Source organism: Bufo gargarizans, chromosome 1 (assembly GCF_014858855.1).
Source record: "Bufo gargarizans isolate SCDJY-AF-19 chromosome 1, ASM1485885v1, whole genome shotgun sequence".
In the NCBI taxonomy this organism is placed as follows: domain Eukaryota; kingdom Metazoa; phylum Chordata; class Amphibia; order Anura; family Bufonidae; genus Bufo; species Bufo gargarizans.
Window position 1 is genome coordinate 37,339,176 of NC_058080.1, and position 26,939 is coordinate 37,366,114.

General features: G+C 47.6%; 1 protein-coding gene across 1 annotated transcript in view; it reads left to right on the forward strand.

Moving 5' to 3' along the window:
• LOC122924412 (vomeronasal type-2 receptor 26-like) overlaps positions 1 to 24,652 on the forward strand; it is a 100,107-nt gene extending 75,455 nt beyond the window's left edge. Inside the window, exon 7 of the mRNA XM_044275476.1 lies at positions 24,488 to 24,652. Within this exon, the coding sequence (XP_044131411.1) occupies positions 24,488 to 24,652 (165 nt within the window). The remainder of the gene's footprint in view (positions 1 to 24,487) is intronic.
• The last annotated feature ends 2,287 nt before the right edge of the window (positions 24,653 to 26,939 follow it).

A 26,939-nucleotide genomic window follows, 5' to 3' on the forward strand; every position in this document is an offset into this window, starting at 1 on the left:
CCAGCCTGGCTGAGCGCCATGACAGAACATCAAGAAGAACACCAAATTCAAATGTCCCCCACCAGAAGTAACGTACAGCTCACTTGAGGCAGAAGCACATGCACAGTGCCCCTTACCCGGAAAAGAGAGATCAAAGATGGCGCACGCCATCAGAGCCAGAATCGCAGCAGAGAGGAAGTACATTAGGCAGCAAGTCCCTGCGGTGGGAGGCACTGGTCTGGACCACTCTAGGAGAGCAGCGGCAGCAACTGGCTGAGGGTATAAGCCACACAGCAGCTACTACATTCAGAAACAACTGACCGAAACAAGAACCCCCAAAGTAACAGGCAAGGAACACTACTGCCTTATCTAGCCTAGCCACATAGCAGTATAATTGGGGCAGGCTGAGCCACAAAAACCCCTGGTATGCCATCATTTAAAAAACACACATCTTCATACCTAGAGAGACAGAAGAAAAAAAACACACATCTTATTATTGTCTCAGCAGTATTATTATTGTGTTCTGCCAGTGGGTGGTCTGGACGAGAATGCTCACCCTACTGGCCAGTAGTTAACGCCTTAGGACGAGCATTCTGGTCCTAGGGTTAACTGGCTGCCCCACATGCGCTGCCGCGATCAGCAGCAGGGACCCGGCTGATACTGACAGCCGTGCCCCTGCTTTAACTGCCAGCATCGGTGAAAACACTGATTCCGGCGGATTATCCCCCTGTATGCGGCAGTCACGCTGACTGTGGCATAAAGAGGGTTTGTGGCAGCTTGTACATCCCCACCAGGTCCCCGTGCTGCGGTGACAGGGACCTGATGGTTGCTATGGCAGCTCCGATGCCTTGCACAGGCATCGGGACTGCCAGCAACGAAAGGCCAGGAGATCCAGCCCCAGGGCTGGGTCTCCTAGGCAACTATCAGCGTTTCACAGTGTAAGTCACTGACAGGTCAATACAGCACAATACAGATGCAGGGATCAGACCCTGAAATCTTGAAGTCCCATAGTGGGACAAAAATAAACAAATTATAAAAGTCAAATAAAAGTGTTTTTAACAATAAAAAAATTAAAGTTTCAATAAAAAAAGCCCCTTCCCTATAAAGAGATATATCAAATTGTAAAAAAAAAAAAAAAAAAAAAAAAAAAAAAGACATATTAGGTCTCACCTATATCGTCCGTAATAACCTGCTCTATAAAAATATCCCATGATCCACCCCGTCCGGTCAACACCGTAAAAAAGTACAAATAAAAACTGTGCTAAAAAAGCCACCTTTCTTCACAAAATGTGTAATACCAAGCGATCAAAAAGTAGTATGTAATCCCAAAATTATACCAATCAAACCATCATCTCATCCTGCAAAAAATGAGACCCTACATAAGATAATCACCCTACAAATTATAAATAATGCGGCTTTCAGAAAATGGAGACACAAAAACAAGTTTTAAAAAAAAATGCTTTATTATGTAAAACTAAAACACAAGAAAAATAAAAGTAGACATATTTGATATTGTCGCCTCCATAACAACCTGCTCTATAAAAATAGCACATGATCTAACCTGTCAGGTGAACACCATAAAAAACTAAAAATAAAAACTGTGCCAGAACAGCCATTTTTTTGTTACCTTGCCTCACAAAAAGCATAATATAGAGCAATCAAAAGTCATATATACCACAAAATAGTACCAATACAAGTGTCTTATTCTATAATTTCCAAAATTGGGTCACTTTTTTGGAGTTTCTACTCTAGGGGTCTTTAAATGTCATATGGCAACTTAAAATGATCCCAGTGAAATCTGTCCTCCAAAATACATAAGCCGCGCCTTTCCTTCTGCCCCCTACCGTGTGCCTGTACAGCGATGTTTCTGTAAACTGCAGAACCAGGGTAATAAATATTGAGTTTTATTTGGCTGTTAACCCTTGATGCATTATAGGAAAAAATTAATTAAAATAAAGAATCTTCCAAAAAAGGGAAATTTAAAAATGTCAACTCCTTTTTCCTTTAATTCTTGTGGAACACCTAAAGGGTTAACAAAGTTTGTAAAATCAGTTTTGAATAACTTGAGGGGTGTAGTTTCTACAATGGGCTAATTTATGGGTGGTTTCCAATATGTAAGCCCTAAACTGGTCCTTAAAAATTGGGTTTTGGAAATTCTCTTAAAAATTTTAAAATTTGCTTCTAAAATTCTAAGCCTAATAAGATCCTAAAAAATAAAATTACATTTACAAAATGATGCAAACATGAAAGTTGACATACGGGGAATGTAAGGTAATAACTCTTTTATCATGTATCACTATCTGCCTTTAAAGCAGAGAAATTAAAATGTTGAAAATTGCAAATTTTTCCAAATTTTCTGTACATTTTGGATTTTTTAATAAATAAAGGTGAATTATATCGACAACATTTTTTCACTATCAAGAAGTACAATGTATCGCGAGAAAACAATCCAAAGAATAGTTTGGATAAATAAAAGCATTTTGAAGTTATCACCACATCAAGTTTCCAAAAAACGGCCTGGTCCTTAAGGTGAAAAATGGTCCTTAAAGGGATTCTGTCACCTGGATTTTATCATCATCACATCCGTCTGCTTGTTTTGTATTAAAATATACCAGTATTACTACCCTAAGTGTTGTCCTTTGTCTAGAAAATCGCTTTTATTAATATGGTAATTACCTGAGTAAGGAGCCCAAGGGGCTGCCTCTCCGGCCGTTGGAGCCCAGACGCGCCCCTTCTCCTGGAGCCCAGCACCGCCCCACTGCTAATTTATTCACTCCTCATCGCCGGACGTAATGCGTTGTTTGAGCCATAATCTTGCGCTTGCGCCGTGGATACACATATCATCGCCTGGAATTGGCCTCACAGGACGCACTGCACATGCGCCAGCCGGCAATGAATAAATTAGCAGTGTGGCGGAGCTGGGCTCCAGGAGAAGGGGCGCGTCTGGGCTCCAACGGCCGGAGGGGCAGCCCCTTGGGCTCCTTACTCAGGACAACACTTAGGGTAGTAATACTAACATATTTTAATACAAAACAAGCAGACGGATGTGATGATGATAAAAGCTCAGTCACTAAAATCCAGGTGACAGAATCCCTTTAAGGTGTTAAAATAATTAATTGTTTTGTCTGTCCTAGTAGGGAAAAGGAAGTTTACCCCTTTAGTGTGCTGCTGAGGGACGATATGGAACATGTTTTTGTTGTTGAAGCTCTGTTGGCATCTGTCACAGTCTGCCATACTGGCTGGCATGCTGCTCTCACCTTTCATTACTCTCCTCAATGACCTCTCTGCTCAGGCTGGTTTCCCAACTCCTTCACTCCTCCGCATATGCCAGCCTATCGGAATCCCAATTCTGTCCTGCCTCAGCCTGTGCCCTCTTTCTGAAGGCTATTTTAGGGACACTTCCCGTTTACTGTCAACCTGAGCATTAGTGTTCTAGTTCTTTGCTAGAGGGAATTTCTCTCTTATGGCTAGTCCTCTCATATGGCTAGTTACCTGTCCTCTTTCTGCTCTGATCTTCTACCTGTCTTCCATATTGCCTGAACTCCACCAACCGTGGCCTTAACATATCTGACTAAATATTCTGCCTATGGCGGTTGACATTCAGATGTCAACAGCCATCAACTTTTGCCAACTGAGAGAACTGAAAAGAATAAACACAGGTACCAAGGAATCCTTCAGACTCCGTTTCCAGGTTTAGCCATACATTTTGTGAATACATCTGCATTGTTTATTTCTGTTGTTCTCCTATGTTATAGGAGAGAACGGTGAAAATAATGGCAGTGGAGGATCAGTCACATGACAGAAACGAATGGCTGACTATAAAGGGTTTGGTTAGGTTTTTAGAGGGCAGCCGTCATCCAAATCACAGCCTGTTCGAATTGTTGCCATGAGGTAGGCGCTATAGATGTCATCGGTACAAACAGATTGTAGAAGGGTTTATCCCCTGAAGGTGTCCTATTGTTCAATATGGATGTGTTATTTTAATTTCTGTACTGTAATGTTTCCTTTTATAATCTGGTTGGATATCGCCTGTGTTTTGTTGGATGTGTACCGTATTGTACTTTCACAATGACAATAAAGTCCAATCTAATGTTTTCATCATATACAGATATGGGCTACTCACTGTAACCGATATTGGCCGGTACACCAAGTGCACATATCAATCCTGTACTCGCCGGATGTAGTATAGTAGTGTAGTATAGTATATGTAGTATACTAGTGTAGTATAGCCTGAAATTAATAGACTAAATGACTCTCAAGGACTTGCCTTATGTGGGGTTAAATATATTGATGTACTGTAGTAAAGATAGAAGATATTTTTTTTTAAAGTATATAGCAATTACTAAACATACAATAAAAGTGGAATTTTAGGTCTAGAAGTACACAATAAGTCACAGGTTATGAAATATAGTATAAAATGCTAGATGTCTTCCATATATCATAGGCAATACAAACCCATTCATGTTCGGGTTCGACCAAACCTGATCCTGAACACAAACCCCATAGAAGTCAATGGGGACCCGAACTTTGGTGCTGTAAAATAGTCATAGTAAGGGCTATACGGGTGCAAAAGGAACCAACATGGGGGTAAGAGTAGGACAATTGCCCTGCAAACAAATGTGGATAAGGAAATTACTTAAAATAACATAGCATAGAAAAAATAATAATCTTAAACCAGGAGGTGGAGGTCCAAGTGGAGTAGGAGGTTGAGGAGGGGGTGGACGTTATGGTGTAGAAGGAAGAGGCGGAGGAGGAGGAAGCCAACTCTGTTTTTGTATTTTTTTTTTTCTTTAATTTTTATTTGGGGCCTCAACATTGGGCGATAGCAAACAGAACAAACAAATTGTGCTGGAGTATTACAATTGCTGGGTGCGGCCAGTATACCTCTCTTTTTTTATTTATTAAATATTCTTTATTATTATATGCTCGTTTATACATTTATTCATACATATTGTATACACTTTTCCTCCTTTCTTTGATACAATAAACAATTAGTTGAAGTTTATATTACCCGATTCCTCCCACTCTGCCTGTTGCTTTGTCCACTCCTGGAGGCGGACAGAAGAAAGACCGAAAAAAATAATAATAATAGGGGGGGGGGACTGTATTAAACCTCGCTGCTTACCTGCTCGTCTCCCTCCACTCCCCGCTTCCTCCCTTCCCCCAAGTCCCCCCGATCCCATCTCTGCCACAGTCTAATAATTCAACCATCTCCGCCACCTTTTAACAAACATGTAATTTTTCTAAGGTGATACTAAATGAAATTTCTCTCCGACTAGTGAGACTCTAATCAGGTTCTCCCATTCCCTAGCCTTAGGTATGGCGCTATCTCCCCAATGTGCTACTCCCAAGTCTATTTGCAAGAATCCGTGCTAATATTTTATTATCAGTATTAATTAATGAGATAGGGTGATATGAATCCGGGATCTCCGGGTCTTTCCCTGGTTTTAATATTAAGGTTATTAAGGCTTCTCTGACAGAATCTGGGAGTTTCCCGATTTCCCTCAAAGCTGTCCACATTGTGAGCAATTTCAAGATTAATACTTCTTTATATTGGCGTATATTTCAAATGGGATACCATCTGTTCCTGGGGTCTTGTTCTTAGTTATCTTGGACAGTATTATCTCTACTTCAGCCGAATCTAAAGGGACTTCTAGGCTTTCTCTCGGATCTGCAGTTATTTTAGTGATAGTAATTTTCCCTGGGAATTGTTGTAATTCCACCAAGCTCTTATTTACCCTGCTACTGTATATATCTTCAAAGTATTCCCTAAGAAGCTCAAATTTTTATTTTTGTTCGACAGTTTTATGACCAGATTTGTCTATCAAGCAATGAATATATTTGTTATGTTTGGTCTGAGTTGCCACCAGGGCAGCCAACTTCTTACCCGGTATATGTGCAAAAATATAATTATCTCTTACATAGTTTTCTTCATTACCCGTAAATCACTTTCCAGTTTAGCCACCTTATCTGTCCATTCTTTATAATTATGTGCTGTAGGATTATCTATATACAAACCGGATTCCAAAAAAGTTGGGACACTATACAAATCGTGAATAAATACTGAATGCAATGATGTGGAGGCGCCAACTTCTAATATTTTATTCAGAATAGAACATAAATCACGGAACAAAAGTTTAAACTGATAAAATTTACCATTTTAAGGGAAAAATATGTTGGATCAGAATTTCATGGTGTCAACAAATCCCCAAAAAGTTGGGACAAGGCCATTTTCACCACTGTGTGGCATCTCCCCTTCTTCTTACAACACTCAACAGACGTCTGGGGACCGAGGAGACCAGTTTCTCAAGTTTAGAAATAGGAATGCTCTCCCATTCTTGTCTAATACAGGCGAACGCGAATTTCTGCAAATGTTCGCGAATGGGCGAACCGTAATTGACTTCAATAGGCAGGCGAATTTTAAAACCCACAGGGACTCTTTCTAGCCACAGTAGTGATGGAAAAGTTGTTTCAAGGGGACTAACACCTGGACTGTGGCATGCCGGAGGGGGATCCATGGCAAAACTCCCATGGAAAATTACATAGTTGACGCAGAGTTGGGTTTTAATCCATAAAGGGCATAAATCACCTAACAATCCTAATTTTTTTTGAACAACGTGGTTTAAAACATCCAGTGTGTGTATACGATCAGGTATGATGTTGTATCGATCAGGTAGTGTAAGGGTTACGCCCGCTTCACAGACATTGACAGACCAAACTCCCCTTTTAATGCACCGCAAACCACCGCAAACAGTCCATTTGCCCAACCGCAAACTCCCCATTTGCACAAGGTTGGATACCAAGCTAGCCATGCCCCGTTGATGTCATTGAAGGTTTCTTCCTCCACCAGCCATGTACAACACCAAGGGTCCCGGAAAGGAGAATTTAATTGATTTTTCGAATGGGGAGATGGTTAAAAAAACGCTGGCTCCCTCCCCTTTGTTTGAATCCACGGTCACTGCGTCTGCGCCGTGCAATTCTCATCAGTTTAATCCCTGTTACGTCCCATATCAGGGATTGCCTTTTGTGAAAAAAAATTTAGGCCGGGTACCTTCGACTGCCTTCACAGTGACAGACCAAACTCTGATACACCAAACTGGATTGATTTTAGGAACCGGGAGATGGAAAAAGCAGCTTGGTCGGTCCTCTTACTCCCAAGTTGGGGCACTGCGCGTGCACGGAGCAATGTGCTGTGACACCCTATATGAGTGGTGTCTTAACTAGTCCTATTCCTATCAGTTCAATCCCTGTTACGTCCCCTATCCGGGGACGTGTGTCGAATTGATTAACCATTGTCGAATTAACGAACCATTACGACATCCTGGAATAATTTAGTTCTTAACTTTGTACTTGATTTGTATTGAAATTGATGGGGATTTTTTTAATTGTCTGCATTATTGCACTATAAAAAAACTTTATTATGATTTTTTTTGTTTTATGTATTAAAAACCCACCCATACAACTTAAAAAAAAAGAAAAGAAAAAAAGAAAATTTATGTTTATTCTTTGAAAAATTATCCAGCCAATTGCTTTTGGTCTGATCATAATGAAGCAACGGCCTTATCATCTGGGGTGTGGCAACATTGCCAACACACTCATAGAGGTGATGATCGCTTCATTGTGATACGCAAGCCCCTTCACCACAACAAGGTAACGATCACAAAGGGAATTGACACTTGTATGTGCCTTTTTTGTTTTGTTTTGTTTTTGCAGCCACAGTGCAGCACCAGAGGCCAGAAAAATTAGGCTTGTACACATGCCTGAAAAACAATGTTATTGTTGCAGCCGCTGTTGTAGCAGCGGCCGGAAAAACTGATGTTTTCCAAGCAGAAAGGTGACTAAAACATTGTGGCTTGAACCCTAGTTGGTGGCGGAGAATTCACGAAAGTCATCCGGTATGCAGACATTAAATACAGCAGCGTGGGGACCATTTTGAGGCCAAGGCATGTCATCAGGCCTTTTGTTAGTCAAACGTATCCCCCACTGTCAGTCCCTTCGGGATCCATGCCTCATTCATCTTAATGAAGGGGAGGTAATCAACACTTTTTTGACCGAGGCGACTTCTTTTGTCAGTGACAATGCCTCCTGCTGCACTGAAGGTCCTTTCTGACAGGACACTTGAAGCGGGGCAGGCCAAAAGTTCTATTGCAAATTGGGATAGCTCAGGCCACAGGTCAAGCCTGCACACCCAGTAGTCAAGGGGTTCATCGATCCTCATAGTGTCGATATCTGCAGTTAAGGCGAGGTAGTCTGCCACCTGTCGGTCGAGTCGTTCTCTAAGGCTGGATCCCGAAGGGCTGTGGCGATGCGTAGGACTGAAAAAGCTCTGCATGTCCTCCATCAACAACACATCTGTAAAGCGTCCTGTCCTTGCCGCCGTGGTCGTGGTAGGAGGAGGATTACTTTCCCCTCTTCCCCTGTTAGATTCCCGTTGTGCTGTGACATCCCCCTTATAAGCTGTGTAAAGCATATTTTTTAGTTTGGTTTTGAACAGGTGCATCCTTTCTGACTTCCGGTAATTTGGTAACATTTCCGCCACTTTCTGCTTATAACGGGGGTCTAGTAGCGTGGCCACCCAGTACAGGTCGTTTCCTTCATCCCTTTTATACGAGGGTCCCTCAACAGACATGACAGCATGAAAGACCCCATTTGCACAAGGTTGGATGCCGAGCTACTCATTTCCCATTTCTCCTCCTCACTGATGTCATTGACGGTCTGTTCTTCCCCCCAGCCACGTACAAGACCACGGGTCCCAGATAGTTGACAACAACGAGCACCCTGGGATGCCTGCTGTGGTTGGTCTTCCTCCTCCTCAAAGCCACATTCCTCCTCTGACTCCTCTTCCTCATACTCCTCTTGCAGCGTTGCCGCAGGTCCGGCAAGCGATGATGACAAGGCTGTTTCTGGTGGTGATGGTGACCACAACTCTTCCTCTTCACGCTCATCTACTGCCTGATCCAGCACTCTTCGCAGGGCACGCTCCAGGAAGAAAACAAATGGGATGAGGTCGCTGATGGTGCCTTCGTTGCGACTGACTAGGTTTGTCACCTCCTCAAAAACTCACGTGCGCCGGTCGCTCCTTCTTCTGTCTGTGCGGCGCATTGCTAATGCTTATAGCATTAGCAATGCGCCGCACAGACCTATGAGAAGAAGGAGCGTCCGGCGGCCACGGCGCACGTGAGTATAATGCTGCTCACTAACATACAATGGCAGCCAGGACTTCAGTAGCGTCCTGGCTGCCATGGTAACCGATCAGAGCCCCAGCATTACACTGCTGGGACTCCGATCGGAACTGCCCACTGCCACCAATGATATATACTGGGGGGGGGCGCACACTGCTCACTGCCACCAATGCAGAGACTGAAGAACATTCCCGGCACCCGACCTCTGAGAGGACGCTGTGATCCGCCCAATTAACCCCTCAGGTGCCACACCTGAGGGGTTAATTGCGCGGATCACAGCGTCCTCTCAGAGGTCGGGTGCCTGGAATGCGAGTCACAGAATTCCTTTCCCCACGCCGGCCGAACTTCTGAGAGCGCCGCCGCAAGTGGCCAGCAGGTATCGGGGACATTTGAACGCGAGTACAAGTACTCTGCAAATGTCCAGTATCGGTTCATGCTGGAGCGGGCGGACGCCGATTTAGAAGCGGTCAGCGCACATGACCGCTTCTATGACGTCACAAAATACAGCGGTATTTAGGAAACAGCGATATCGCCATATGGCCGTTTTTTTTATACCGCAGTATATCGTGATACCGGTATATCGCCCAACCCTAAACCAGACTGTCTATTACTCTGTAATTCCTCTAGCGCCGTTCTATGGAAACAGTAGGCTTAAAGAGCACACCAAATGCTGGAAATAACTTCTTTATTAACTTCAACTTTTCTTCATATATAACACTGCCGCCTCTGCAGCAGATAGTTCAGGTACATAACACGTGTTGCATAAAGATTCACAAAATGGCGGTATGCATAAGATGGTGGTTTAACTGTTCAATCTTGTCATTCAACATAAAATGATGGATATATTTCTCTCTTGAGTATCTGTTCTCTCACTTTAAGCTATTTAAGCACTTTATGATCTCTCTGAGAGGTATATCTGAGGTCTAACTAATAGTTCTGCTTGCTCAACTTGGTTTGCAGTTTGCAATTGCTTATGATCTGGTATGAGCAGTTTGTATGCAATTTGTATGGAATCTGGTTTGTATGCTTGCAATCTGAATTTGGTGGAACTATTTTGGTGAATTGTGCGGATCACAGCGTCCTCTCAGAGGTCGGGTGCCTGGAATGCGCAAGTTCGGTGAAAAGGGGCGTCGTTCTCTTCTCTCAGGATCATGTAAGGGAACAGGGGCGCTGACCTGGCGCAGCGTAACAATAAATACCAGGATAGTCCATAATAATACTTTAAGTGCAAAGTGTCCATAATAGAACAGTAGAAGAAATGTAAAACAATTAAAAGTTCTTGGAGGCTCAAAGAACAAACATGAGTCTGTACCCAGGTTCCTTTCTTTAGCAGAAGCAAGTATTAAAGTCAGCTAGGCTGGAGGTATAGGATCACAGAGGCTCGCATACAGTGGAGTCCATCTCTGGGCACATTTCTTTCAAGTAGTAGCAAAATCTCAGAGGCTCTGGTGCATCAGAGTCTATCTCTGGGCACATTCTTTTCAATTTGAGTTGCATAATAAAAGTGACAGCACATAAAATAGTCCACATTATTTAACCACCTCCGGACCGCCTAACGCAGATGCGCGGTCCGGAGGCGGCAGCGCTGCACACAACGACGCATATACGCGTCATCTCGCGAGACGCGAGATGAAGCGATATGCGGCCCGCGCATGTGCAGTTCGCGCCGGCATTTCGAAGAGGACCATTTCGTCATCAGCTTGCCAGCCAATGATCGCGGCTGGCAAGCTGATGATTTTCAAAAAAGCCAATCACAGAGCCAGATAACAGATCATATTTGTAAATATAAGGTGTTAAATGGCTGCTCTGCTCCTCTGCTGGTTCTTTTGGTCGGTTGGATCCAGCAGAGGAGCAGGCTTCACAGTGAGTACACCAAACAGCACACTATAGCCCCAGATCACCCCCCTGAACCCCAATTAACCCTTTGATCACCCCTTTGTCAATCACTAGTGAAAGGAAAAAAGTGATCAGTGTAAACTGTCACTTTTTTTTTTCACTGGTATTGACCGTTAGGTTTTAGGTATAGTTTAGGTCCCTTGGTTAGGTAGTTAGCGATCGGTTAGCGCCCAGCCCACCGCACCGCAGTCCGTTATTCGCTGATTAGCGTATCGCTAATCAGCATTTCTACTTTTATAGTATCTGTAAGTGATCAAAACTTATCACAGTCAGATCTATAATAGTATTAGTGTCACCTTAGCTCTCCCTCCACCCAAAACGCAGTGTTTGCCCGATCAGGCCTGATCGCTCGCCCACACGTGCGTTCGCCCACACCCGCCCCACCGCAGTGACAAAAAAAATTTTTTTTTTGATCACTGCACAATCACTTTACAAGCGCTGCGGCGATAAAAAAATCAGTTTTGATATTTTTTATCAACCGCAGCGGCCTCCGGCACTTCGCTAGCCTCCCCTTTGTAAGACAGGCTTGCTTTTTTTTTCTTGGGTAGTCTCAGGGAATACCCCTAAATTTAGTTGCCCACATGTCTAACAGGGGGTATTCTTCTGAAGAGGCCTACAGGCTTCTGACCCAGTCGGATGAGGAGTGGGAACCCTCATCTGATGAATCCAGCGGGTCAGAATACGAACCTGTAGAAAGCAGTGGCTCTCTGACCCAAAGTTCGGACGAGGAGGCTGAGGTCCCTGATAGCAGCAGGCGTACCCGGCCCCGTGTCGCTAGACCACAGGTTGCGCAGGATCCGCTTCAAGAGCAGCAGAGTGGGGCTGGTGCTGTCGGATTACGTGGTGAGGCATACACCAGCAGCCCAGCCCTCCCTGGACCTAGTACCAGCACTGCCGTACAACATGGTGAAGTGGCGAGCACCAGAAGGGCAGTTGAAGCTGGTACGGTGGCACGTGCAGTAGTGACCCCGTCGCAGCCACCGCAAAGACGTGCCCGTAGAGCCCCTAGAATCCCAGAGGTGCTGGCAAACCCTGATTGGCAGTCCCCAACTTCAGCCGCACCTGTAGTTTTCCCTTTCACCGCCCAGTCTGGAGTTCGGGTTGAGACAGCTCAGATCGGTTCGGCCCTGGGATTTTTTGAGCTGTTCTTGACTGCGGAGCTTTTAGACTTAGTTGTGGCCGAAACAAACAGGTATGCCACACAATTTATCACCGCTAACCCGGGAAGCTATTATGCCCAGCCTTTCCGGTGGAAACCCGTCCAAGTTTCCGAAATTAAAACTTTTCTGGGCCTCCTCCTCAACATGGGCCTGACAAAAAAGCATGAATTGCGGTCATATTGGTCCACGAACCCAATTCATCACATGCCCATGTTCTCTGCTGCCATGTCCAGGGCACGTTTTGAGGCCATCCTGCGTTTCCTGCACTTTAGTGACAACACCGCCTCCCGTCCCAGGGGCCACCCTGCTTTTGACCGGCTCCACAAAATTCGGCCCCTCATAGACCATTTCAACCAGAAATTTGCAGATATTTATACCCCAGAGCAAAACATCTGCGTAGACGAGTCCCTGATACATTTTACCGGGCGCCTTGGCTTCAAACAATACATCCCAAGCAAGCGCGCCCGGTATGGGGTCAAATTGTATAAGCTCTGTGAAAGGGCCACAGGCTATACCCACAAATTTCGGGTCTATGAGGGAAAAGATCAGACCCTGGAGCCGGTCGGTTGCCCTGACTACCTGGGGAGCAGTGGGAAGACAGTTTGGGACTTGGTGTCACCCTTATTCGGCAAGGGGTACCATCTTTATGTGGACAATTTTTACACAAGTGTGGCCCTCTTTAGGCATTTGTTTCTAGAACGGATTGGCGCCTGTGGCACCGCGCGAACTAGTCGCGCGGGCTTCCCCCAACGGCTCGTTAGCACCCGTCTTGCAAGGGGGCAGAGGGCCGCACTGTGTAACGAAGAACTGCTCGCGGTGAAATGGAGAGACAAGCGTGACGTTTACATGCTCTCCTCCATTCACGCAGACACGACAATACTAATTGAGCGAGCAACCCGTGTCATTGAAAAGCCCCTCTCAGTCCACGACTATAACCTCCACATGGGAGGGGTGGACTTCAATGACCAGATGTTGGCTCCGTATTTAGTGTCCCGCAGAACCAGACGCTGGTATAAGAAGGTGTCTGTATATTTAATTCAATTGGCTCTGTACAATAGTTTTGTTCTCTACAGTAAGGCTGGGAGAACTGGATCCTTCCTCAAATTTCAGGAAGAGATCATCGAGAACCTCCTGTACCCAGGAGGTTCCGTGGCCCCATCCACCAGTGTAGTTAGCCGTCTACACGAGCGACATTTCCCCAATGTCGTTCCTGGTACCTCAACCCAACCGTCACCCCGAAAAAGATGTTGTGTCTGTAGCAGGAGTGGAATAAGGCGTGACACCAGCTATTTCTGTCCTGACTGCCCTGACCACCCTGCCCTATGCTTAGGGGAGTGTTTTCGGAAGTACCACACACAGGTACACCTAGCATAGGGATCACATCTCACCAGGACAGGCACACAGGGCTATTAGGGCCCATTCACATACAGCTGCTGCAAACCTCTCCTTTCACCTGGGACAAAGTGCATAACGCACTTCGCCACATCTTTGGGCGATTTGCGCTTTGCACATTGACCCATGGGGAAGGAGAGGTTTGTTCTATAAAGGTAAAAAAAAACAAAAAAAAAAAAACACCAGTAAGCAAAAAGGTTAATGTTCAGTTAAAAAAGTTAAAGTTTATATGTTCTGTTGCAAAGTTAATAAAATTATTGCGTTGCGGCCTAGTTTTTTCTTTTTCTTTTTTTTTCTTTTTTTACCTTCCAGGTGGACCAACCGATCGATTAGCTGCAGCACTGATGTGCATTCTGACAGAAGCATTGCGCTGCTGTCAGATTACACACAAGTCGGTGTATGCGGCGCTGCAAGACGGGATTTCTACTCTGCAGTAACAGATACGTTTGCCAAGGCATACGAGCTGAGGAGGAGGCGGCGTTCCTATGCTTTGGCAAACACTTTGTATATATATATAAAAAAAAAAAAAAAAATCCCGGCAATGATTTATTCATCCACATCGATTGATGTGAATGGAGAAATCTGGTTTGCCAGGGCATACGAGCTAAGTGGGTATGGATGTAGGGCGGAGCTCCTATGTCCTGGCAGACGCCTTTCCCCTCCATTTTTTTTTTTTGGCAGAGATTTTTTCATCCACATTGATCGATGCGAATGAAGAAATCTGTGCCGTTCATTTTTTTCTTTCAGCCCAGAGGCTGAACGGAAAAAAAAATCTCATTACCTGTATGCTCAATATAAGGAGAATAGCAGAAACTCCTAATGCTGGCCATACATGTAATGATTGCGGAGACCCTCAAATGCCAGGGCAGTACAAACACCCCACAACTGACCCCATTTTGGAAAGAAGACACCCCAAGGTATTCCGTGAGGGGCATATTGAGTCCATGAAAGATTGAAATTTTTGTCCTAAGTTAGCGGAAAGTGAGACTTTGTGAGAAAAAACAAAAAAAAAAAATCAATTTCCGCTAACTTATGCGAAAAAAAAAAAATTCTATGAACTTGCCAGGCCCCTCATTGGATACCTTGGGGTGTCTTCTTTCCAAAGTGGGGTCACATGTGGGGTATTTATACTGCCCTGGCTTTTTAGGGGCCCTAAAGCGTGAGAAGAAGTCTGGGATCCAAATGTCTAAAAATGCCCTCCTAAAAGGAATTTGGGCACCTTTGCGCATCTAGGCTGCAAAAAAGTGTGACACATCTGGTATCGCCGTACTCAGGAGAAGCTGGGGAATGTGTTTTGGGATGTCATTTTACATATACCCATGCTGGGTGAGATAAACATCTTGATCAAATGCCAACTTTGTATAAAAAAATTGGAAAAGTTGTCTTTTGCCAGGATATTTCTCTCACCCAGCATGGGTATATGTAAAATGACACCCCAAAACACATTCCCCAACTTCTCCTGAGTACGGCGATACCAGATGTGTGACACTTTTTTGATGCCAAGGTGGGCAAAGGGGCACATATTCCAAAATGCACCTTTCGGATTTCACCGGCCATTTTTTACAGATTTTGATTGCAAGGTTCTTCTCACACATTTGGGCCCCTAAATTGCCAGGGCAGTATAACTACCCCACAAGTGACCCCATTTTGGAAAGAAGACACCCCAAGGTATTCCGTGAGGGGCATGGCGAGTTCCTAGAATTTTTTATTTTTTGTCGCAAGTTAGTGGAATATGAGACTTTGTAAGAAAAAAAAAAAATAATCATCATCATTTTCCGCTAACTTGTGACAAAAAATAAAAAGTTCTATGAACTCACTATGCCCATCAGCGAATACCTTAGGGTGTCTACTTTCCGAAATGGGGTCATTTGTGGGGTTTCTCTACTGTTTGGGCATTGTAGAACCTCAGGAATCATGACAGATGCTCAGAAAGTCAGAGCTGCTTCAAAAAGCGGAAATTCACATTTTTGTACCATAGTTTGTAAATGCTATAACTTTTACCCAAACCATTTTTTTTTTTTGCCCAAACATTTTTTTTTTATCAAAGACATGTAGAACAATAAATTTGGCAAAAAAATTATTTATGGATGCCGTTTTTTTTGCAAAATTTTACAGCTGAAAGTGAAAAATGTCATTTTTTTGCAAAAAAATCGTTACATTTTGATTAATAACAAAAAAAGTTAAAATGTCAGCAGCAATAAAATACCACCAAATGAAAGCTCCATTGGTGAGAAGAAAAGGAGGTAAAATTCATTTGGGTGGTAAGTTGCATGACCGAGCGATAAACGGTGAAAGGAGTGTAGTGCCGAAGTGTAAAAAGTGCTCTGGTCATGAAGGGGGTTTCACCTAGCGGGGCTGAAGTGGTTAAATGGCATACATATAAAAATAAGTGCTGTAATACCCTTAATCAACCTGAAAAGGGGTGAAAGGGTTAAAGGTGCAACATATAAATAGGCAACACGGGATCCAAATATTGCAGAAGCAGGCAGGAGGTCCTGTAAACAATATGGCCTTGCTGCACTTGGTATTTCAGTGGTTTGCTGCCTCCACTGAGCCGTGGGTAACTGGCAGCAGCAACAGGGGGCCAAAACAACGGACTCCTGTCCTGAAAGGGTTAAATCCTCTTTGATAGGGTCCCTTAGCAAAATAAATCAAATCAAGGGCCTAGCAGGCCAATTCACAGGGGCAAGTCATATCCACATGGCATTTCAGTGGTGCTCCCTGGCTCCATTTGTAGACTGGGCCTGTACTGAGGATCAACAGACGGATGTGCCCACAACACAGTATTGGGGGGCAACTGCAGCATGAACGGACCCCTAATAGGTATTGGCCCCATAGGCCTAGGGGTTATCACGGTTGCTGACCGCACCGGTGCAGGCATGACAATAGTGGGCTGCTGCACTGGCCTGGGTACCGCTGCTGCAAGCGGTCCGGTGGGTTCCTGGACGACTGGCTCTGCGCGCCGGTGCACAGCGTAAGAAGACCTCACCGCAGGTGCTGACACTAAAGAGGGCCGGCTGGAAGGGACAGGTACTCTCACCTCAGGCCCGGAGACGTCCGAGTCCTTAAGTCCTTTCTCTTTCAGGTCAGGTGGAGTCTGGATCCTGGCGGAGGCAATCTGGCGCAGCTCACGCAGTTTCTTCTCCAGCCGCACGATCTGGTCGTCCAGGCTTTCAGAGTCGGGATCGCTGTTCTCCGCTGTCGCCGCCGGCACTTGTAAGGTGGATGGCACGTCCTGCGCAGCCGCTGCAGGTTCAGGTGAGGCGTCCGCTTTTCTTCCTCTTCTGATGTTGTCCAGGGCAGCACGGAATCTTTCGGCATCTTCCAGTTCACGGACAGTTTTCTCCCTGCGAGGCAGCTCAGGTGAGGGCCATGGGCTTACCCTCTTCTCCACCACTGTTGGTTGCCAAAAGACATTCGGGCCAATGAAGGAGCCCCGTTCTTGGAAGGCATGATGGGCCGGTTCTGGAGAGCGCACAGGTTCGCGCTCGCAGCCAGGGTGGTCCTCATCAATGTCCCAGTCCTTCGTTTTCTTTTTAGGACGGGACACGGCAGTGGCGTAGGGGCCTCGCAGGCCCTCAGCAGGGGTGAACTCGACTTCCTCTCCCTCGCGGAGGTTATGTAGATGCTCTGGGAGGTAGCTCCGCTTGACGGACCTCCGATGAACATATAAGTCTCTGCCGGTAATATAGTCCTTTATGAAACCGAAGCCTCGGTCCTTGTCAAAGGCCACAACCAACCCCATTCTCCTTTCCAGGCGGGGTTGGGTGTCAGTGTGGCACTCGTGAACGGTCTTTGCCAGTTCTTCATAATATATTTTAGTCTTGGTTGTCTTCTTTATTGCGGCCTCCCGGATCTCTGCCATTAAAGCCGACCACTTAAACGAGGGCTGGAAAAAGTCTCTCCAGGAGCCATAGTAGGTCTCCGGTTGCGTCCTCGGTGGCGGGCAGGTGGGTCTCTCCGGTCCCGGAGGGTAGGCCGGTGGAGCGTCCTCTTGCTTTACACCAACAATGTTCATTGTTAACAGGTCAGGCGCGGACATCCCAGCAGAGCAGTCCTCACTCCTCAACATGCTCGATCCTTCTCTGGAGAGCGACAGGGTGGCGCCAACAATTGCAGACAGATCCTCCCATTGCACTGGGAGGCCGCCCCCCAGGTACTCCAGTATGGGGGAGACGGAGTCCATTTCAGCAGACATGCAAATGTCCAGACAGGGCGGTGGCGCCGACATATAGCCTTCCCGCACTTTTCAGCAGAAGGCGCCAATTTTTACCGCCAATTCAGTATGAAGATGACGCAGCAAACAATTCCAGTCAAGCTAAGCGGCCATCTTTGTGCAAAATAGCTGTCTATTCACTGACAGCAAGCGGTGACTTAAATCGGCAGCAAACAGTCCATACAATATAATCTTCACACCGCAATTATCACAGTTCACTTTGGCCCAGCAATTTTCAATAAAGCAATTAGGGCATGTCACTTTAAGGCTATAAACAGCACACAGTTTTTGTATCCGCAAAGGCGCAGGAATGATCGTATCCTGTTCGTGACGCCAATTTATGCAGCACGCCAGACCTGCAGGGTATAGCGAAGTGAGGTCACGGTTATGGGCAATCGAGGGTTGCTCACTGTATTGGAGAACCCTGGGCAGGCATGTGGCAGTGAAGGAGAGGTAGACACGGTTCCTCTGGGGCACACTCTGTATGTAGGGACCAGGCCTGATGGTGGATGAGGTGCCCTGGATGTTACGGGTATTTTGAGTGCCTGGGGCGAGGTCCCTGTTGGATTCGTGACGCCAGTGCCCGTGACGGTGGCAAACCGATTTAGAGTTGGAATAAGTGAGGTACACAGGTGGTATAGTGAACCAAACGTTGCTTTACTTAACAGTCCAACTTTGTACATCAGATGGTATCACAGTCTTTTAGATCACAGCGTTACAAGCAGGCTTATTCCACAAGATGGCAGGTATTGATTATGCAAGATACTCAGAGGGTAAATCCACAATGCGCTCAGAATCAGGTTGTACCTTTCCTCAGAAATAGCGTACACTGTTCTTTCTGTACCTTTCCTCAGAAATAGCGTACACTGTCCTTTCTAGAACTCCTGTCTGGCTTTCTATCCCAAGGCCCGGATGCCTAAATGGTGGCTTAAATCCTTGGTATATCTATATATCTTCCTCTCGTATTAAATCCTTGCTTTGCCTTTCTAAAGCATCTGCCCATCAGTGTTACTTATCTTTTCTTGTAATATCCTGACTTGTCTGGTGAAGGACTGTGGGTTTCTCCCAGGAGGTTCTGTCCTGCTACTGGGGTATCTCAACGGAGCTAAGCTTAGCCTCAGGAGCTTCAGGCTGACGAGGTAACTCCTCTAGTCCCCTGGAATGAGCTCGGTCTCCAAGCAGGAGGCCCTCAGCATATCCTGGGCTGGTGCCTTCTCACTTCTGTCTCCACAGACTCCTGACTATGACCTAACCACTCCCTGTCTGGGCCTGGACATTTATACTAGGGGCTCCCTATCTCCCTCTAGTGTCTGGGATGTCTAACTACACCCAACTAGGCCTGCTATTGCATCATACAGGGGAACATTGCATATAAAAACACATTAAAACATACATTAAATGCACAATTAAATATAACATTTCTGTCCCTTGTGAGTAGGAGTAACGCGCACACCAATTGACCCTTGTGTAGTGCCCACCCCTACCTAGTGGGACACTACAGTAGGACTTGAGCATGAATTTGAGGAATTTTCCATCAGGTTCTCAACTTCCAAGTGTTTTTTATCACTCTCAAGTAGAACAACTAACTTCTGTATAGGACGTTCCAGCTTGAGTGCAGTATTGAGACGTTTTCCTTTTTTGTCAAGTTTTGAGTCTTCTATTTGTAACAACACTCTTCTTACTAGTTTGTCTTCGTCCTTTTGAACGTCTCGAACTTTGGCCAATTTCCATTGACTTCTAGGTAAATCTTCTTTCACTAACACTATGTCACTAACTTGGACATTTCTTCTGGGTGTTTGCCATTTACTTCTCAGCATCAGATTGGCTAAGCACTCTTTCCTCCATCTATTCCAAAACTGTTCTGATAGATATTGAACTCTTCACCATCTCCTTCTGGCATATAAATCCTCTTTGGTGAACTTGCCAGGTGGTGGCTCTATGTAATCAGACTTAATGTGAAGTAGATGGTTGGGAGTTAAAGGATCCAAACTTGTTGGATCGTTGATGTTATTAACTGTAAGTGGACGACTGTTGACAATAGACATTACTTCATAGAATAGGGTCCTAAGTGAAGCATCATCTATTCTTCCGGCGTTCTTTTTCAACACTGAACTTAACACATTTCTCACAGTTCTGATTTGTCTTTCCCAAACGCCTCCTGTATGGCTGCATGTGGAGCATTCATATAAAAATCACACTGTTTCTCTAACAAATACTCAGGTACTTTTTCTTTATCGATCCCTTTTAGAGCTTTCTTCAATTCATTCTTTGCTCCGACAGAATTAGACCCTTGGTCAGATCTAAGCTCTCTGACGGTACCTCTAATGGCTATGAAACATCTCAAGGCGTTGATGAATGCGTCAGTTGACAAATCTTCTAACTTTTCCAGGTGAATTGCTCTGGAGCTCAGACATGTAATATTAGTCCATATCTCTTGTACTCCTTGCGGTTCTGTTTGGTGATGAATGGGCCTAAACAATCCATTCCGCTATAAAGAAATGGTGGTGATGGGTTTACACGATCTGCCGGTAAATCTGCCATTCTTTGTTCTTCTGTAGGTCTACGTGCCTTTCTGCAGACTACACATTTACTTATATACTTTGCTATAACTTTGCTTCCTTTCACAATCCAGTAACCACCTTCTCTCAAACAGCTTTGGGAAAAGCTTCTTCCTTGATGCAAGGATTTGTTGTGGCAGTCATCAATCTTCTGAAGGTAGAGTTTTTGATTAGAATTGCTGGATGCTTCACTCTGCTAGGTAACGTTCCAGTCTCCCTCCCACCTTCAGTAACCATCCTGAAGAACAAGATTAGGCTTGTACAATGGGTGGTTGTGTGGAAGCCTTTTCGGTTCTTGACTAAGTCTCTTCAACTCTTCACTGTAGAATCTCTGTTGAATGAGTCTTATGACAGTTTCTTCAGCTTTCAGTCTTTCTTCTACATTCAATGATTCCTTCTTTCTGATTCCCTTTGCCAAACATTGAATTCGAGCTACTACGTTTATGATGGTAAAATGAGGGACATTTTTCTTACTGGGGAGCACTAATTGGAGCATTATTCTTATTGGGGGCACTGTGGATGTCACTGTTATGGGGGGCACTGTGGGACTGTGGATGTCACTGTTTTATGGGGGCACTGTGGATGTCACTGTTATGGGGGACTGTGGATGTCACTGTTATGGGGGCACTGTGGATGTCACTGTTATGGGCACTGTGGATGTCACTGTTATGGGGGCACTGTGGATGTCACTGTTATGGGCACTGTGGATGTCACTGTTATGGGGCACTGTGGATGTCACTGTTATGGGGGCGCTGTGGATGTCACTGTTATGGGGCACTGTGGATGTCACTGTTATGGGGCACTGTGGATGTCACTGTTATGGGGGCTGTGGATGTCACTGTTATGGGCACTGTGGAGTCACTGTTATGGGGCACTGTGGAGTCACTGTTATGGGGGCACTGTGGATGTCACTGTTATGGGGCGCTGTGGATGTCACTGTTATGGCACTGTGGATGTCACTGTTATGGGGGCACTGTGGATGTCACTGTTATGGGCACTGTGGAGTCACTGTTATGGGGCACTGTGGATGTCACTGTTATGGGGGCACTGTGGATGTCACTGTTATGGGGGCACTGTGGAGGTCACTGTTATGGGGGCACTGTGGATGTCACTGTTATGGGGGCACTGTGGATGTCACTGTTATGGGGGCGCTGTGGATGTCACTGTTATGGGGCACTGTGGATGTCACTGTTATGGGGGCACTGTGGATGTCACTGTTATGGGGCACTGTGGATGTCACTGTTATGGAGGCACTGTGGATGTCACTGTTATGGGGCACTGTGGATGTCACTGTTATGGGGGCACTGTGGATGTCACTGTTATGGGGCTGTGGATGTCACTGTTATGGGGGCACTGTGGATGTCACTGTTATGGGGCTGTGGAGTCACTGTTATGGGGGCACTGTGGATGTCACTGTTATGGGGCACTGTGGATGTCACTGTTATGGGGCACTGTGGATGTCACTGTTATGGGGGCACTGTGGATGTCACTGTTATGGGGGCACTGTGGATGTCACTGTTATGGGGGCACTGTGGATGTCACTGTTATGGGGCTGTGGATGTCACTGTTATGGGGGCACTGTGGATGTCACTGTTATGGGGCACTGTGGATGTCACTGTTATGGGGGCACTGTGGAGTCACTGTTATGGGGGCACTGTGGATGTCACTGTTATGGGGGCACTGTGGAGTCACTGTTATGGGGCTGTGGATGTCACTGTTATGGGGGCTGTGGATGTCACTGTTATGGGGGCTGTGGATGTCACTGTTATGGGGCTGTGGATGTCACTGTTATGGGGGCACTGTGGATGTCACTGTTATGGGGCACTGTGGATGTCACTGTTATGGGGGCACTGTGGATGTCACTGTTATGGGGGCACTGTGGATGTCACTGTTATGGGGGCTGTGGATGTCACTGTTATGGGGCACTGTGGATGTCACTGTTATGGGGGCACTGTGGATGTCACTGTTATGGGGCACTGGGATGTCACTGTTATGGGGGCACTGTGGATGTCACTGTTATGGGGGCACTGTGGATGTCACTGTTATGGGGCACTGTGGATGTCACTGTTATGGGGGCACTGTGGATGTCACTGTTATGGGGCACTGTGGAGTCACTGTTATGGGGGCACTGTGGATGTCACTGTTATGGGGGCACTGTGGATGTCACTGTTATGGGGGCACTGTGGATGTCACTGTTATGGGGGCACTGTGGATGTCACTGTTATGGGGGCACTGTGGATGTCACTGTTATGGGGGCACTGTGGATGTCACTGTTATGGGGGCACTGTGGATGTCACTGTTATGGGGGCACTGTGGATGTCACTGTTATGGGGGCACTGTGGATGTCACTGTTATGGGGGCACTGTGGATGTCACTGTTATGGGGGCGCTGTGGATGTCACTGTTATGGGGCGCTGTGGATGTCACTGTTATGGGGCGCTGTGGATGTCACTGTTATGGGGGCACTGTGGATGTCACTGTTATGGGGGCACTGTGGATGTCACTGTTATGGGGGCACTGTGGATGCCACTGTTATGGGGGCACTGTGGATGTCACTGTTATGGGCTGTGGATGTCACTGTTATGGGGGCACTGTGGATGTCACTGTTATGGGGCGCTGTGGATGTCACTGTTATGGGGCACTGTGGAGTCACTGTTATGGGGGCACTGTGGATGTCACTGTTATGGGGGCACTGTGGATGTCACTGTTATGGGGGCACTGTGGATGTCACTGTTATGGGGGCACTGTGGATGTCACTGTTATGGGGCACTGTGGATGTCACTGTTATGGGGGCACTGTGGATGTCACTGTTATGGGGCACTGTGGATGTCACTGTTATGGGGGCACTGTGGATGTCACTGTTATGGGGGCACTGTGGATGTCACTGTTATGGGGCACTGTGGATGTCACTGTTATGGGGGCACTGTGGATGTCACTGTTATGGGGGCACTGTGGATGTCACTGTTATGGGGCACTGTGGATGTCACTGTTATGGGGCTGTGGATGTCACTGTTATGGGGCACTGTGGATGTCACTGTTATGGGGACTGTGGATGTCACTGTTATGGGGGCACTGTGGATGTCACTGTTATGGGGGCACTGTGGATGTCACTGTTATGGGGGCACTGTGGATGTCACTGTTATGGGGGCACTGTGGATGTCACTGTTATGGGGCACTGTGGATGTCACTGTTATGGGGGCACTGTGGATGTCACTGTTATGGGGGCACTGTGGATGTCACTGTTATGGGGGCTGTGGATGTCACTGTTATGGGGCTGTGGATGTCACTGTTATGGGGCACTGTGGATGTCACTGTTATGGGGGCACTGTGGATGTCACTGTTATGGGGGCACTGTGGATGTCACTGTTATGGGGGCACTGTGGATGTCACTGTTATGGGGGCACTGTGGATGTCACTGTTATGGGGGCACTGTGGATGTCACTGTTATGGGGGCACTGTGGATGTCACTGTTATGGGGGCACTGTGGATGTCACTGTTATGGGGGCGCTGTGGATGTCACTGTTATGGGGGCACTGTGGATGTCACTGTTATGGGGGCACTGTGGATGTCACTGTTATGGGGGCACTGTGGATGTCACTGTTATGGGGGCTGTGGATGTCACTGTTATGGGGACTGTGGATGTCACTGTTATGGGGACTGTGGATGTCACTGTTATGGGGCACTGTGGATCACTGTTATGGGGGCACTGTGGATGTCACTGTTATGGGGCACTGTGGATGTCACTGTTATGGGGGCACTGTGGATGTCACTGTTATGGGGGCACTGTGGATGTCACTGTTATGGGGCACTGTGGATGTCACTGTTATGGGGGCACAGTGGATGTCACTGTTATGGGGGCACTGTGGAGGTCACTGTTATAGGGCACTGTGGATGGCACTGTTATGGGGGCGCTGTGTATGTCACTGTTATGGGGACACTGTCTGGGATAATGAGTCAGTGGACTCTTTGAGGGCGGGGCTTAGTATAGGTAATTTGCATGTTACAGTGGGCGCGGACAGGAAGTATGACATAAGATGCAGCGCAGTGCAGGAGGCTGGATGTGATCATGTGACCTGCCGTCTAGACAGCTGTTTCCGGGTCACAGGTCATTCCTTTTTCCATCATGGCCGCCTCCATGTGCGACGTGTTCGCCTTTTGTGTGGAGCCGATGCCGGCCCGGCGGGCGGTGGAGATCCGCTTCATCAACAGCGGCAAGGTACCGGAGCCAGAGGATGGTGGAGGCCGGGGAGAGGAGCAGGAGCCGCCATAGCGTCCTCAGGCTGTGTGTGAACAATACCACCAGAGTGCCCTGCCCCCATCTCAGTGTATACAGCGCTGTACCCTGCCCCCACCTCAGTGTATACAGCGTTGTACCCTGCCCCCACCTCAGTGTATACAGCGCTGTACCATGCCCCCACCTCACAGTGTATACAGCGCTGTACCCTTGCCCCCACCTCAGTGTATATACAGCGCTGTACCCTGCCCCCACCTCAGTATATACAGCGCTGTAACCCTGCCCCACCTCAGTGTATACAGCGCTGTACCCTGCCCCCACCTCAGTGTATACAGCGCTGTGCCCTGCCCCCACCTCAGTGTATACAGCGCTGTGCCCTGCCCCCACCTCAGTGTATACAGCGCTGTGCCCATGCCCCCACCTCAGTGTATACAGCGCTGTGCCCTGCCCCCCACCTCAGTGTATACAGCGCGTGCCCTGCCCCCCACCATCGTGTATACAGCGCCTGTGCCCTGCCCCCACCTCAGTGTATAAGCGCTGTGCCCTGCACCCCACCTCAGTGTATACAGCGCGGTACCCTGCCCCACCTCACAGTGTTATACAGCGCTGTACCCTGCCCCCACCTCACAGTGTATACAGCGCTGTACCCTGCCCCCACCTCACAGTGTAGACAGCGCTGTACCCTGCCCCCACCTCACAGTGTATACAGCGCTGTACCCCTGCCCCCACCTCACGTTATACAGCGCTGTACCCTGCCCCCACCTCATGTATACAGCTCTGTGCCCTGCCCCCCCTCAGTGTATACAGCGCTGTGCCCTGCCCCCACCTCAGTGTATACAGCGCTGTGCCCTGCCCCCACCTCAGTGTATACAGCGCTGTGCCCTGCCCCCACTCAGTGTATACAGCGCTGTGCCCTGCCCCCACCTCAGTGTATACAGCGCTGTGCCCTGCCCCCACCTCAGTGTATACAGCGCTGTGCCCTGCCCCCACCTCACAGTATATACAGCGCTGTACCCGCCCCACCTCACAGTATATACAGCGCTGTACCCTGCCCCCACCTCACAGTATATACAGCGCTGTACCCTGCCCCCACCTCACAGTGTATACAGCGCTGTGCCCTGCCCCCCTCAGTGTATACAGCGCTGTGCCCTGCCCCACCTCAGTGTATACAGCGCTGTGCCTGCCCCCACCTCAGTGTATACAGCGCTGTACCCTGCCCCCACCTCAGTGTATACAGCGCTGTGCCCTGCCCCCACCTCAGTGTATACAGCGCTGTGCCCTGCCCCCACCTCAGTGTATACAGCGCTGTGCCCTGCCCCCACCTCAGGTATACAGCGCTGTGCCCTGCCCCCACCTCAGTGTATACAGCGCTGTGCCCTGCCCCCACCTCAGTGTATACAGCGCTGTGCCCTGCCCCCACCTCAGTGTATACAGCGCTGTGCCCTGCCCCACCTCAGTGTATACACGCTGTGCCCTGCCCCCACCTCAGTGTATACAGCGCTGTGCCCTGCCCCCCCTCAGTGTATACAGCGCTGTGCCCTGCCCCCACCTCAGTGTATACAGCGCTGTGCCCTGCCCCCACCTCAGTGTTATACAGCGCTGTGCCCTGCCCCCACCTCAGTGTATACAGCGCTGTGCCCTGCCCCCACCTCAGTGTATACCGCGCTGTGCCCTGCCCCCACCTCAGTGTATACAGCGTTGTGCCCTGCCCCCACTCACAGTGTATACAGCGTGTGCCCTGCCCCACCTCAGTGTAACAGCGTGTGCCCTGCCCCCACCTCACAGTGTATACAGCGTTGTGCCCTGCCCCCACCTCAGTATACAGCGTTGTGCCCTGCCCCCACCTCAGTGTATACAGCGTTGTGCCCTGCCCCACCTCAGTGTATACAGCGCTGTGCCTGCCCCCACCTCACGTATATACAGCGTTGTGCCCTGCCCCCACCTCAGTGTATACAGCGCTGTACCCTGCCCCCACCTCACAGTGTATACAGCGCTGTACCCTGCCCCACCTCACAGTATATACAGCGTTGTACCATGCCCCCCCCCTCACAGTATATACAGCGTTGTACCTTGCCCCCACCTCAGTGTATACAGCGCTGTACCCTGCCCCCACCTCAGTGTATACAGCGTTGTACCCTGCCCCCACCTCAGTGTATACAGCGTTGTACCCTGCCCCACCTCAGTGTATACAGCGCTGTACCCTGCCCCCACCTCACAGTTATACAGCGTTGACCCTGCCCCCCACCTCAGTGTATACAGCGTTGTACCCGCCCCCCCCTCACAGTATATACAGCGTTGTACCCTGCCCCCCACCTCACAGTAT